Source organism: Gracilinanus agilis, chromosome 2 (assembly GCF_016433145.1).
Source record: "Gracilinanus agilis isolate LMUSP501 chromosome 2, AgileGrace, whole genome shotgun sequence".
Taxonomy (NCBI): Eukaryota; Metazoa; Chordata; class Mammalia; order Didelphimorphia; family Didelphidae; genus Gracilinanus; species Gracilinanus agilis.
In genome coordinates, this window is record NC_058131.1 from 229,375,459 (window position 1) to 229,389,474 (window position 14,016).

General features: G+C 42.5%; 1 protein-coding gene across 1 annotated transcript in view; it reads left to right on the forward strand.

The window, feature by feature from the left end:
- Nucleotides 1–843: 843 nt before the first annotated feature.
- Nucleotides 844–14,016, forward strand: part of ALK (ALK receptor tyrosine kinase) — a 44,809-nt gene continuing 31,636 nt past the window's right edge. The window contains exons 1-4 of the mRNA XM_044663705.1: nt 844–1,037; nt 3,788–3,878; nt 4,007–4,071; nt 5,107–5,236. Coding sequence (XP_044519640.1) covers nt 883–1,037; nt 3,788–3,878; nt 4,007–4,071; nt 5,107–5,236 — 441 coding nt within the window. The 5' untranslated portion in view covers nt 844–882. The remainder of the gene's footprint in view (nt 1,038–3,787; nt 3,879–4,006; nt 4,072–5,106; nt 5,237–14,016) is intronic.

The window sequence follows — 14,016 nt, forward strand, 5'->3', positions numbered from 1 at the left end:
ACCACTTGTTGGTAAATGTCTCTCTGCTTATCAGTCCATGCCTTTCCACCCCAAGGTCATTCTTCTGGTGATTTGCTTCCAGAATTCCCTCAAAAATCCACTACCATGTTCCTCTTAGGTCTCCTCTTCTTCAGGCTAGGCATGCCCAGTTCCCTCAGTATATTCTCATTATGGCATGATCCCAAGGCCCACCATGACCCACCCTCCTGGTCACCCTCCTCTGGATCTCCTCAGTGTGTCAGTGTCCTTAACGTGGGGTATCTAGTAGGAGGTTGGGGCGGGAGGGAGAGATAGATTCAAAAATAAAAGTGATATAAAAACAAAAAAAGTAACAATTAGTTTTTAATGTTTAAAGAGAAGCAGGGGAGGGACCTGTGTTACCAAGAACTGAATGTAATATTCCAGAGGTGGTCTGACCAGCTCCTGGTCTTAAACATTATGCTCTGATTCATGTATCCTAAAATTACATCAGCTTTTCTGGTTTGTGAAAGGGTTATGTGACCTTCTCAGGGCCACATACATCCCATCTATCATCAGGCCCATATGGAAGCCTTTTTTCAGTACTTTCCATATCTCAGGCTTCACTGGTATCAACTGCAAACCCTAAGGATGCCTCCATGATACAAGGGGTCATTGGCATAGGACTTTAATGGAGGAATCAGAATAAGGACCAGGAGCTCTGTGGCTCCATATTCCTCAGGTATTTCTGTCCAGATTCCCATTCTTTTCAACAGAATATTAACACAGCCTGTGATGAATTTCTCAGCATCAAAAATGATCCCAAATCTTGCCCCCCCATTTGGCTGTGATTATTAACCTCACAGCTGCATGGGTTTATCTCTGTCTCCAGTGTACCGCAGGAAGCATCAAGAGCTCCAAGCGATGCAAATGGAACTGCAGAGCCCCGAGTACAAACTCAGCAAGCTAAGAACTTCCACAATCATGACAGACTACAACCCCAACTACTGTTTTGCTGGCAAAACTACATCTATCAGTGACCTGAAGGAGGTACCTCGGAAAAACATCTCCCTCATTCGGTAAGTCCCAGTGCATTCTCTCCAATGACTAGACTCTACAGTTGAGGCATAAGTGTCCAAGAGGGTGGAAAAAATAGTTCTGCTACTTACTACTTATGTGACCCTGAGAAAAATCACTTCTCCATTCTAGAATAGGTTCCACTCTAGCTTCAGTTATCATCTGTAAAATTCAAGAACTGGACTAAATAGGCTCTAAGGTTCCTTCCAGTCCTAGAGTTATAGACTTGAAGTCAAGAAGACTTTGGTTCCAAACCTATTTCACATGTTTTTTTTAAACCCTTAACTTCTGTGTATTGGCTCATAGGTGGAAGAGTGGTAAGGGTGGGCAATGGGGGTCAAGTGACTCGCCCAGGGTCACACAGCTGGGAAGTTGTCTGAAGCCGGACTTGAACCTAGGACCTCCTCTCTCTAGGCCTGACTCTCAATCCACTGAGCTACCCAGCTGCCCCGTAATTCACGTATATTATCAATGTGCTGATGGATAAACCTCTCTGTTACTCTATTTATCCATTTGTAAAATGATGGGGGTTGAATTCAGTGGTTTCCATGACATTTTCCATTTTCAATGGAATTCATCTGATCTTGACTGCTGATATTACTCGACTCATACACTCCCAAAGACTGGAAGGGATATCAGGTAGGAATAATCTAACGAAACCCCTTCATTTTAGAAGTTCTCCTAAGAAATGATAAGGCACTTTCTCAGGGATCTTGTGTTGTTCAGTCATTTCAGTCACATTTAACTTTTCATGATTCCATTTGGGGTTTTCTTAGCAAAAATACCAGTGGTTTGCCATTCTTTCTCTGATTCATTTTACAGATGAAGAAACTAAGGAAAATGGGGTTAAGTGACTTGCCCAGGGGCACACAATCAGTAAATGTCCAAGGCCAAATCTGAACTCAGGTCTTCCCAGTTCCAGGCCTGGTGCTCTATCCATGGCATTACCTACCTGTCCTCACATAACCCCTATCGGAAGGGAGAATTTGATCTAATTATTCTTTCTGTTAAAAAATACATAGTTACTGCTTTATATAACTTAACAGTATACATCTCACAATTCAAGACAGCCAGAGTTTTCATTTTTAGACAGTTTCCACTACATATTTTAAAGCAGAGGTTATTTTCAATCTTCACTTTAGATTGGGAAATTGAATGAACATCTGGTTATTTTATTTACCAAATCTAATTAGAACAAGAGGTGACCTTCAAGTCATTGGAAGCTAAACTAGTTCTGACTTCCCAGGTCAATCAACACTATTTAGGGAGAAAGTTTTTTCTGCAATATGTTAGGAAGACAAGAGTCATTATTAATATTGCTGATTGAGTGGCAGGTCTAGATTCAAATCCTCTGTGACATTAGGCAAATCACCCTTTCTGGGCTTGAGTTTTCTCATCTTAAAAATTAGGGGGTTGGGGGCGGCTGAGTAGCTCAGTGGATTGAGAGCCAGGCCTAGAGATGGGAGGTCCTAGGTTCAAATCTGACCTCAGATACTTCCCAGCTGTGTGACCTTGGGCAAGTCACTTAACCCCTTAACCCCCATTGCCTACCCTTACCACTCTTCTGCCTTGGAGCCAATACACAGCATTGACTCCAAGACGGAAGGTAAGGGTTTAAAAAAAACTGAGGGGGTTATATTAGATGTGATCTTAAGACCCCATCCAGCTCTAAACCTCATGATCCTATGAGGAAAGCCAGGCTCAGAGAAGGAATCATGGAAGTCTGTCCCTGATGTCCCAATCCACAAGGCTCAATGTCAGTTTAGGGCAGGAAGTAGAAAAGGTAATTTCAAGGCTGGATGACCACATGTCAGGTATGATGTAGAAAGGATTCTTGTTCCAGTATGGGATGTGGCCTCTAAAGTTCCTCCAATTCTGAGATTCTGTAACCTGTGAAAAACGAACAATATTTTCTTTTATTTAACTATTTAAAATTATATGTATTCTGCTTATTTTTCTTGAAAAAAGTTACATGTCATTTTAACAAAATTCAAGTATATGTATTTAATATTTTTAAACTTTCTATTATAATTGTAAAATATGTGGTTTTTAAAAATATTATTTCAAGCCAGTCAATATAAGAAGTTTGTTATGAAGCTAGCTCAAATCTTCCAGCACACAAACACACTTGAAAAGAAAGATAAGAGTTCTGGATTTTCAGTTCCCAAATGATTTCTTACTTTAAATGAAGTATTCCAAAGAAGCAAACCTTTTTCATGTCTGTAGAAGAATCCATTTTTATTAAAACCAGAATTATTTCTTCAATCTTTTACAAATCTAATTATGAGATGGGTTCATGGATATGATTTTCTATAAAACTTCATCATTAAATAGACATTGCTTATCTTTGTTGTTGTTCAGTCTTTTCAGTCATGTCTGACTCTTTATGATCCTATTTGGGATCATATTTTCTTAGCAAAGATATTGAAGTAGTTTGCCATTTCCTTTTCTATTTCATTTTACAGATGAGGAAATTGTGACAAACAGGGCTAAATGACTTGTCCAGGGCCACACAGCTAGAAAGTATCTGAGGTCAGATTTGAATTCAGGTCTTCCAGACTCTGGACCCAGCATTCTATCTACTGCATTGCCTAGTTATCCTATCGTTTATTCGGTTCATAGTATATTCCTAAAAAATGGTTACTAGATAATCATGTCATATCCAACTATTTAAGCCTGTGGATACTATATGTGAATCCACCACTATCTCCCTGCCCCTCGTCTGTCTCACTGTGTCTTCTGCTTTGTCCAGGGGTCTGGGCCATGGTGCCTTTGGGGAAGTGTATGAAGGACAAGTGTCTGGAATCCCCAGTGACCCTAGTCCCCTACAGGTGGCTGTTAAGGTAAGGGATAACCCTTATTCCTGCATGACCTGGGATGTCAGGGTCTGAGTCACTGCTTCTGAGTAGATCATCCATCATGCATCCTTACTGACTTTTCTCTCTCCTGTGTCTTCTGTGTCTCTGTCCAGACACTTCCAGAGGTGTGTTCAGAACAGGACGAGTTGGATTTCCTCATGGAAGCATTGATCATCAGGTAAAGTGAGCCATCTACTACTGAGTGCAGAGCACAGAGAATCTCCCATGATATGATGTCTTGGAGGGAAGGTGGCCTTCCCATCCTCTGGGTCTATTCTTCCACCAAAGTTTAGCATCTCTGACCACAGTAAAATGTCCCAAGGGAAACTGGAGTTGCCATCTAAACAGCCAACTACCAGTTCCTATTGCCAGAGAAAAGCTACCATGTCCTGCTTGAAAATTCCCAATAATCTGGAAAAAGATGTTTCCTCCCTTCTTCAGACTCAATATAATAGACTCTTAGATGGACAGAAAAGTTTGAGTAGGGCTCTGCCTAGACCAGCGGTTCCCAAACTTTTTTGGCCTACTGCCCCCTTTCCAGAAAAAATATTACTTAGCCCCCTAGAAATTAATTTATTAAATTTTAATAGCAATTAATAGGAAAGATAAATGCACCTGTGGCCATCACTGCTCCCCTGGATTGCTGCAGCACCCACCAGGGGGCGGTGGCACCCACTTTGGAAATCACTGGCCTAGAGGCAGAGGCATTAACTAAATGACTTCTAAGTATGACAATAAGAGATCATCATCTAAACCAAGTATCCCAAGTCCCCTATGATTACTGAGGTCCTTTAGAACCCCAAATGCTCCCAACAGCCAACTACAGAATCTCCAACAGCTACTGTTGCCCAAAAAGCGATCAGCTTAATATGTTGTGGATATTTCTCTTTAGCAAACGTATAGTTATTTTAACAAAGCAAAATTTGAATTGCCTTAATTACAAATGTGGTCTGTTTTTTTTAAAAAATATAGGTTGTTTCAAGCTAATCAATCTGAGGAGCTTAAATCAGTGGGTTATGAAGCTGTCTAGTTTATCTGCTCACAAATAAACTGAAAAAGAAGATGAGCTTGCTTTTCATTTCTAAATGAATGAGGTGGGAAAGGGTTGAGCAAATGGCTAGTATGTATAATTTCTTATGGAAGAGTATGAGTGCAAATGGCTGAACAAATCTCTATTTTATCACAGCTAACTTTTGACACTTCTCTTCTGCAGCAAATTCAATCATCAGAACATTGTTCGCTGTATTGGGGTGAGCCTGCAGGCCTTGCCCCGATTTATCCTCCTAGAGCTGATGGCTGGAGGAGATCTCAAATCCTTTCTTCGGGAGACTCGCCCTCGCCCGGTAAGTGAGTCTGATAAATAAACAGGATGCTAAGCAATGGCACTGGAATGGGACTGAGCAACCTTGAAAGCCAGTGCATGCCAGCTGTTCCCCATAGGGGAAATCAGCCAGTTCTCTGAATAAGGGGGACAGCCAGGAGGGAATAACTGGACAATATCACTATTCAAAGTATGCAAATGCAAAGCAAAATTTTCAGGCTTAATTAACTTTTGGACTAATGAATTTTTAGATATGGGCTAAATGGAAGAAAATTAGGCTAATCAAAAGACTTAATTTGTTTGTTATTGGAGTTCTCACACAGTGATCCCCTACATCTCCATGATCAAGATTTCAATCTAATCAATGAACCTGAGATATTGTCTAATCCATTCTCTCATTTCAGCTGTAACCTCTCTCATCACCACCAGTTTCCCATTACCAATTGACAAGTGGCCATCTTGAACTGGATGTCATGTAGACATCTAAAATTCAGCATGTCCAAAACAGGATTCATTACATTTCCCGCCCCCCAAATTCTCTCCTCTTCCCATCCTCCCTATTCCTATTGAGGGTACCACCAATTTTTTAGTTACCTACACTCACAACCTCAGTGTCATTCTCTTTTTGAATCCTCGGTCCGGTTCACTCTAATCTCCTCACTCACATTCACATACACATCTGAATCTTGTTCCTACCTTCATATCTCTTAGATAGATAGATGATGGATGGGATGGATGGATAGATAGTTGGATGGATAGATGAGAGAGAAAAAGAGAGACAGAGACAGAAACAGAGAGAGAGAGAGAAAGAGAGAGAGATAAGATGCATGTATAGGCTTAAGAAGAGAAACTAGAAGAGAGAGAGAAACAGAGAGAGAGAGAGAGAGAGAGAGCGAGAGAGAGAGAGAGAGAGAGAGATATGAGATGTATGTATAGGCTTAAGAAGAGAAACTAGAAGAGAGTCAGGATTGAGACCTCGATTCTAGTCCCAACTCTACTGTCTCACCTTGAGAAAGTCACTTCCCCTCTGTGGTCTTCCTCAGTGGTAAAATGAGAGGACTTACCTTTATTATGATTGTTAGGGGGCCTTCCAGCTAATGATGTATTTCAGTTGTGTCTGACTCTAGACCCCATTTGGGGTCTTCTTAGCAAAGATATTAGAGTTGTTTGCCATTTTCTTCTCCAACACATTTTGCAGATGAAGAAACCGAGGCAAACAGGGTTAAGTGACTTGCCCAGGGCATACACATAGCTGGTAAGTGTCTGAAGTCAGATCTGAACTTGGAAAGATAAGTCTTCCTGACACCAGGCCCAGCACTCTATCCACTGCACCATCCAATTGCCCTTCCAGTTACAGCATTCTGAAACATGAGAAATGCCTCAATAGATCACAATAATGGCCTACTTAATGGGGTTCAAAGTTTATTATTGTTTATTTGACAGTGGCACAAAGTAGTAGACTTTTTAGAATTTCCTAATATCAATAACTGACATGTATATGATGGTTTAAGTTTGGCAAAACATTTTACCTATGTTGTCTCTGATCCTCCCAACCACCTGGTGATGTTCTTGTTTTACAAATGGAGAGATTGAGACTGAGAGAGTTTAAGTGTCTTGCCCAAAATCACACAGCTAAGAAGAATTCTGCAATATTCTTTGACTCGGATCTCCTTGATTCCAAGTCCAATACTCTTTCCCCTATGCCACCCCACTACAAAAGTGAAGACTAGAAATCGGGAGTATGACAGAGAAGACATGGTGAGTACATACAGTCAACAAGCTTTTTGTTAAGTGCTTCTCTGCCCTGGGCACTGTGCTAAACCGGAGGAATAGTAGACAGCCCCTGTCCTCTGGAGCTTGCATTCTAATGGCCAAAGACATCACACAAAAGAAAGGTGAAAAAGAAGCAAGTTGTCGGGGAGGGAGCGGCGAGCCTCCTTACCAGTCTTGGGGGAAGAGGAACACCTACTCTACAGCCAGGATGCTCACCTATAAAACTGCTCCCCTACATGGACTCATCTAGTGGTGAGGATTTGGGCAAAGCTCTCTCTTTCAGCCTCAGTTCTTCACCTGATTGGAGTAGGCTTCTAAGATCTCTTCCAACTTTTAGTCTAGGATCCTTTGAATTGAATCAAATTGAAATGGTCTTGAAGAGATGATATCATTTCTAAATTCTCCAGGTACCATTCTCCAAATTTCAGGGGAGTCCTTCTGATGACTACGCTGCCATCCAGGCTGGACCTTAGATCCTTGGGCTCAGGTTTGCCTGTAATGATTTCTATTCAATCTAGAATTCCCCTTCCTCGACCATTGTATCCTGTTAGTGAGACGACTGAGCCCCTTCTGAGATCTGGTCCTCTTCCCCCAGTACAAAGGGATGCCTTCAGGGGACATTCACAGATATATGTGAGAAGGTGAGGGGAAGCTGGTGGCCCAAGGATTCTCTGCTAGTATGTCAGAAGCCAAGAAGAGATCTTTTCTGCTATCCCACCCGAAGGAAAGAGGGCTGCGTGTCAAGCAAAGACAAAGTCATTAGGAGCTGAGATGTGTTTCCACCTGCTAATAATTGACACTAAATAGGAACTAAGCCATGTGGCACAAGGTCCTGAAGCTATGATGGCCCAGCCACCTCTTTCTTTGCTGGCAAAGGATCAGTCTCTTTTGATGATTAAAAAATTGGAGTATTTTTTCTTTTTCTTTTCTTTTTTGATTTTCAACTTTATTTTTTCCAATTATATATAGAAATAATTATTTAACAAAGGCTTTCTGACATTTGGTGATTCAGATTCTCTCCCTCCATCCCTTCTCCTGCCCCACCGCACTGCCCCAGGCAGTAAATGATCTATTATACCTTATACTAGTGTTTTCATGCAATATATCAGGTATCTTTTTTCTAAAGGATTTATCACCTCCAAACCATCCTTCTTCTAATGAAGGTAAGAACAGCAGCCCACAGGCTTACTCCTCTCTCTTCCCCCTCCATCTTCCCTCGCCCCAAGCTTCTAGGCCAAAAGCCACCCGTGCCAAACTCTGACCCCAAACAGCAAGGAAAGGAAGGTGCCGAGTCAAGGTCCGAGGCCAAGCAAAAAGTGGTCAGAAAGGAAGAGCCGGTCAAGTGGTAGCTCAGCAGGGGCAGTGCTCTACATGCTCCCTGAAGTCTCCACCCCCTTCTCCTTTATTTGACCCAGTCTGTCCCACCAGCACATACCTACTATGTGCCAAGCACTGTGCTCAGTCCTGGAGATAGATACAAAGAGTACCCCCAAAAAATAAACAGGACCCCTGCCCTCAAGGAGCTCACCTTCTAAAGCTTAGACAGGGTGAAAAGAACTATGTATTTAAATGATATAATAGTTCATAAAAATAATAGCTGGGGGCAGCTGAGTAGCTCAGTGCATTGAGAGCCAGGTCTAGAGACGGGAGGTCCTAGGTTCAAATCTGGCCTTTGACACTTCCCAGCTGTGTGACCCTGGGCAAGTCACTTGACCCCCATTGCCTAGCCCTTACCACTCTTCTGCCTTAGAACCAATCTGTATTATTGGTTCTAAGACAGAAGGTAAGGGTTTAAAAAAAAAATAATAATAATAGCTAACACTATTTACTTCCTACTATGTGCCTGGAGCAATGTGAAGCATGTTACCTATATCTCATTTGATCCTCACAACAGCCCTAGGAGATAAGGGCTGCTCTATCTCCATTTTATAGATAAGCAAAATGAAGCAAACAGAAGTTAAGGGACTTGCCCTAGTATCTGAGGCTGAATTTGCATTCAGGTCTTCCTCTCTCCCAGAAGTGTGCCACCTTGCTGCCCATATTTAAATAGTGTAAATAGGAAGTCCTCTCAGAGGTCTCACAGGGAGGGAGGGAGGAGTAGAGACCAAGAAAGACTTCCTGCAGAAGGTGGCATTTGAGCTGAAAGAGGCAGATCCTTCCCTTAGAGCCCACGTCTCCTTTCTCCAGGATGTCATTAGCCCATCCGGTCCTCTTCTTTCTTTCTTCTTCTTTCTCCTCCTCTTCCTCCTCCTCCTTCTCGACTTTGGTTGCTCCTCACTCTCTGACCTGATTCAGTCCATCCAGAGACAGCCCGTGAAATGTGCTTGAGCGGGCCAGCAGGGACTGCGGGGGGTGGGGGCTCCCCAAGGGGCCGGCGCAGATTTCCTGTGCTCCCAGGTGGACCTCTCCAGCCTTGAAAAATCCTTGAGAGCAGGAAGTGACAGTTTGAGCTTGAAAGAGAACTTCAAATCTCCAATGGAAGAAACGGGGGATATTTTAGCCTAGAGAAACTAAGGAGAACCGTAGTGGCTGCCCTCAAATATTGTGTCATGTGGAAGAAGGATTAGGCTTGTTCTGTTTGGCCCATGAGGGCAGAAGCAGGAGCTGGGGGTAAACAGGGCAAAGAGGCCAATTTAGACTTAGGGGAAAAACAAAACAAAACTTCCAACTCTCTTAAGGGTAGGGACTTTCTATTTTTTTTTTTTTGCTTGTATTTATATTCTCAGCACCTTAATGAAGTACTTTAGAAGTAAAGCACTTAGTAAATATTTATTAGTGTTATTAGCCAGGGGTACACCGGAGCCAGCGTGTACTCATTCCCGAGAGCCAATAGTTAAATGTTCAGTGTAAGCATTACACACCTTGGAAAGCAGGCAAATATTATGAATCAAGACTTGATTTATTGTTTTGTTGACTTTTTAATTTTAATTTTTAATTTTATTTTTATTAACTATTATATCATTCCAATATATAGTTGTTTTCATACTGTCTCAGCATTGGAAGGTGAGCTCCTTGAGGGTAGAGATCCTATTTATCTTTTTGGACATTGTTTGTACCTCCAGGACTGAACACAAGTGCCTGGCACATTGTCTGGACTTAAGAAAAGAGAAAATATTAATAATGAAGATTAAACTTAAAAAGTATGGGCGGGGAGGGGTGGGTAGTTAGATGGCTCAATGGATTAAAAGTCAGGCCCAGAGACACTGGAGGTCCTGGGTTCAAATTTGACCTCAGATACTTACTAGCTGTGTGACTTTGAGCAAGTCATTTAACCCCCATTGCCTAGATCATCCCATTCTTTTTCTTTGGAACCAATATACAATATTGATTCTAAGATGGAATGTAAGGGTTTACAAAGAAAAGTACATCAGGCCTTTTTGAAGAGTCAGTTGTTAAACATTTACCAGCACACTCTTAAGAGCTGTCCAAAAGTACCATGGGCTGCTTAAAGATAATCATGAGTTCAGAGGTGGATAAAGAGCCAGGCTTGGAGATGGGAGGTGCTAGGTTCAAATCTGGCCTCAGGCATTTCTTAACTATGTGACCCTGGACAAGTCACTCAACCCTGTTTGCCTCCATTTCCTCATCTGTAAAAAGAGCTGGAGAAGGAAATGGCAAACCATTCCAGTCTCTGTGCCAAGAAAACCCCAAATGGGGTCAGAAAGAGTCAGATGTGACTGAAAGGATTCCCAACAACAAAATACGTTCAAGGAATTGCTAGCAATCAGAAAATATTCCTTGTTTAGGATCTGGCCCTTGAGCTCAGCCAGGAATGGCCTCAGTAATCAACCCCAAGAGGCAGAGGTGAGGAGGAAGGCTATCCCAGGAATGACTCAAAATCTGTGGAACCAAGACACAGCCATGGCAGATAGATTCAATAAGAAGCAAGGCAGTCAGCCTGTCTGGAACTTAGAATTTATACGTATAAAAGGGAGGAGACAGGATCAATAACATAGTTTTAAAAGGATTGGGGAGACTGAAAGTGTATTAAAGGCATTCGGTAAGGTGCCAGAACAGGGGAAATTTGTCAACATTGAAGAGGGTCTACAGAACTTACAGAGTGATAACAAATATACCTTGGTCTGGAACCAGGAGACCTCGACTCTCTTCCTAATTCATTAGGTGACTGTACTCAAGATCCCGCCTGTCTCTTTGCCCCAGTTATCCCCTGACTCCAAGGAAGGAATTCATCTCTGTCCCATTTCACCCTCCCAAGGGCACTGTGAGAATAAATGATGAGAGCTGAACACTGGGGACGCAGCTTGAAATCATCCAAGGGCTGCCTCAGAGGGAGAGAGGAACAAGGGAAATCCTCTACCCCTTTCCCAGAAGTTCTCTCCAGAAAGGGGAAGCCTTTGTTTGTGTCCTGGACCTTTTGGGTATCAGCTGAAGCAAGGAGCTTATTATAAGACAGTGCTTTCTAGTGACAGGCACCATTTCAACTTTCTCAAGTTCAGTTAATGAATCAGTCAAGCAACAAACATTTATTTAGCATTTACTATGTGCCAGGCACTGTGCTAAGTATTGGAGATACAAAGGGGAACCAAAACCAGTCACTGCTCTCAAGGAGCTCACAATTTAATTGAAGACATATAAAGGTATGTACAGAATAATATGTGTACACACACACACACAATGGATGCAATATAAGGTGAGGGAGTGATAATTTAGTGCCGTGTTGGTGAACCCTATGGCACGCATGCCAGAGGGCGCTTCCCCTCTCCATGTGCCTGAGGGCATTTCTCACTTCCCCCACCTATCTACCCAGCAGCCCAATGGCAGTGCTTCCTCCCTCCCCTGTCTGGGGAAAGGGGGCAACTCACATGCAGTGTGAGGATTACAGTTGGGGCACTCGGTCTCTAAAAGGTTTGCCATCTCTCCTCTATTATCTGAAAAAGACTTCATGAAAAGCTTGAACTGACTGAATACATTAAGATCATAAAATCACAAACTTAAAGTTGAAAGGGACCAATGAGCTCAAAGTGCTAGGACCAAACTCCAAGGGCTTCGTCCATCCTTGTCTTAAGATAAGGACTTTAGAAGCCATCCAGTCCAAGGGTGTCGTACTCAAACAGAAACGGGAAAAAGTATACCCAAAGATCCCACACCTAAAGATTGTTTAGAAAAGCACAGATTACTGTTATGTTTGCTCTGTTGTATTTTTATTTTGTTAAATGTTTTCCAATCACATTTTAATCTGGCTATACCCAGAGAATTGCTGACTATTCTGTTACTAAAAATGCTGAAGAAACCATGTGACTATTTGTTGGGTGGGATGGGAGAAGATGTTCAGTTCCCCATGTAAGGAACAAAAAGGGGTCTGGTCAGAGTTTTAAGCATTTATTAATAAAATGAGAAAGAGATAGAAAAAGAGAGGGAGATTTAGCCTTACTAATTTAAGGTAAGATCTGGTCCCCTCCATGCTGATTCACCAATTCACCAAGCACCAGCCCAGCCCAGGGAGCCAGTCTGTTCAAGGGCAGAAGTAAAGAGCCCTTCTCCTTCCCGTGCTTGCCTTATAAATCCCCCTAATTCCTCCCTCCGTGGTGACATTGCACACTGATGCCGGGGGACACCTGGCCTTTGGATATGATGTTCCTCTGTAACACCCACAGAATGGGGATATTTTATTTCATACACTCATATGTAGCCCTTTCCACCACTAATCTCCAAGTCTGTGCCCACTCTTCCCACAGACACTGTGTCTGTTTGTGGGAGAGTGTGCTCCAGGCTTCTGGGTAGTATTTTGTGGATTCTGTTCTTATTACACCCTTTTAGTAAATGCCTTTGCTTGGAATCAGTTATGTCTTCTTGCTCACTGTTCCTGGGAAACACACTAGTGGGAACTTGTGAGCTATAGTTTTGGTTCATTCGTTGAACTTGAGAAAGCTAAAGGGTGGGGGGAGAAGCTCAATTACCAGGTGCCTGTCATTAGAAAAGCTCTGCCTTATTTTGAGCTCCTCGCTTCAGCTGATACCAAAAATGTCCACGACACAAACAGGGGCTTCTACTTTCTGGAGAGGGAATTTCTGGGAAAGGGGTAGAAGATTCCCTTGTCTCTCTTTCCTTCTAAGGTAGCTCTCAGATGATTTCAAGCTGCATCCCAACATGTTCAGTTCTCATCATCATCATCAAAGAAGTACCCTCACATATGAGTCCTACCATAATATTACCCCCCAAAAAAAAGTATTACTTCAGTACTTCTAGAGTTGGCCCTTTGACTCCCTGCCCTGACAGATTATAATCCTTCCATACTAAATGGTTTTAGTGAGTTCCTATGGCTTAAAAATCCATCACTATGCACCTGACTTGGTGATAAAACTCTCTACTTAGCTAAATGGTAGGATCTTTCATGGCTTGTGCTACCCTGGTGTATACTTTAGGAATCTAGGAGCATGGGAGCAACTGGATGGCTTATCATACTGTTGTTAGCTCTTCCATCTACACTGTGTACCTGCTGCTCTCGGAAGGCCTGGGGGAAAAAGGGATGACTCCTTCCTTCTGTGGTTTCCCCTTTACTCCCAAGCAGGTGTCACCAAGTACCATTTCTCTCAAGGCTTTTTCAGCAATTCCCTGCTGCTCCCAAGCCAGGTTCTCAAGGTCTGACTGTTGTTCATCTGTGTGGTTTTTGGAGAGAGGTGACCAAAATCGTCACCCCGCTAAAGCAAGACTTTCTCTGATATTGGCAATCTTTGACTCCAAACAAATGGACCCTTAACAAGTCTAGACAGAGGGGGCAGCTGGGTGGCTCAGTGGATAAAGAACCAGGTTGGAGACAGGAGATCCTAGGTTCAAATCTGGCATCAGACACTTCCTAGCTGGGTGATCCTGGGCAAGTCACTTAACCCCCATTGCCTAACCCTTAATGTTCTTCTGCCTTAGAGTCAATGCACAGTATTGACTCCAAGAAAGAAGGTAAGGGAGAAAGAAAGAAAGAAAGAAGGTAAGGAAGAAAGAAAGAAAGAAGGTAAGGAAGAAAGGAAGAAAGAAAGAAAGAAAGAAAGAAAGAAAGAAAGAAAGAAAGAAAGA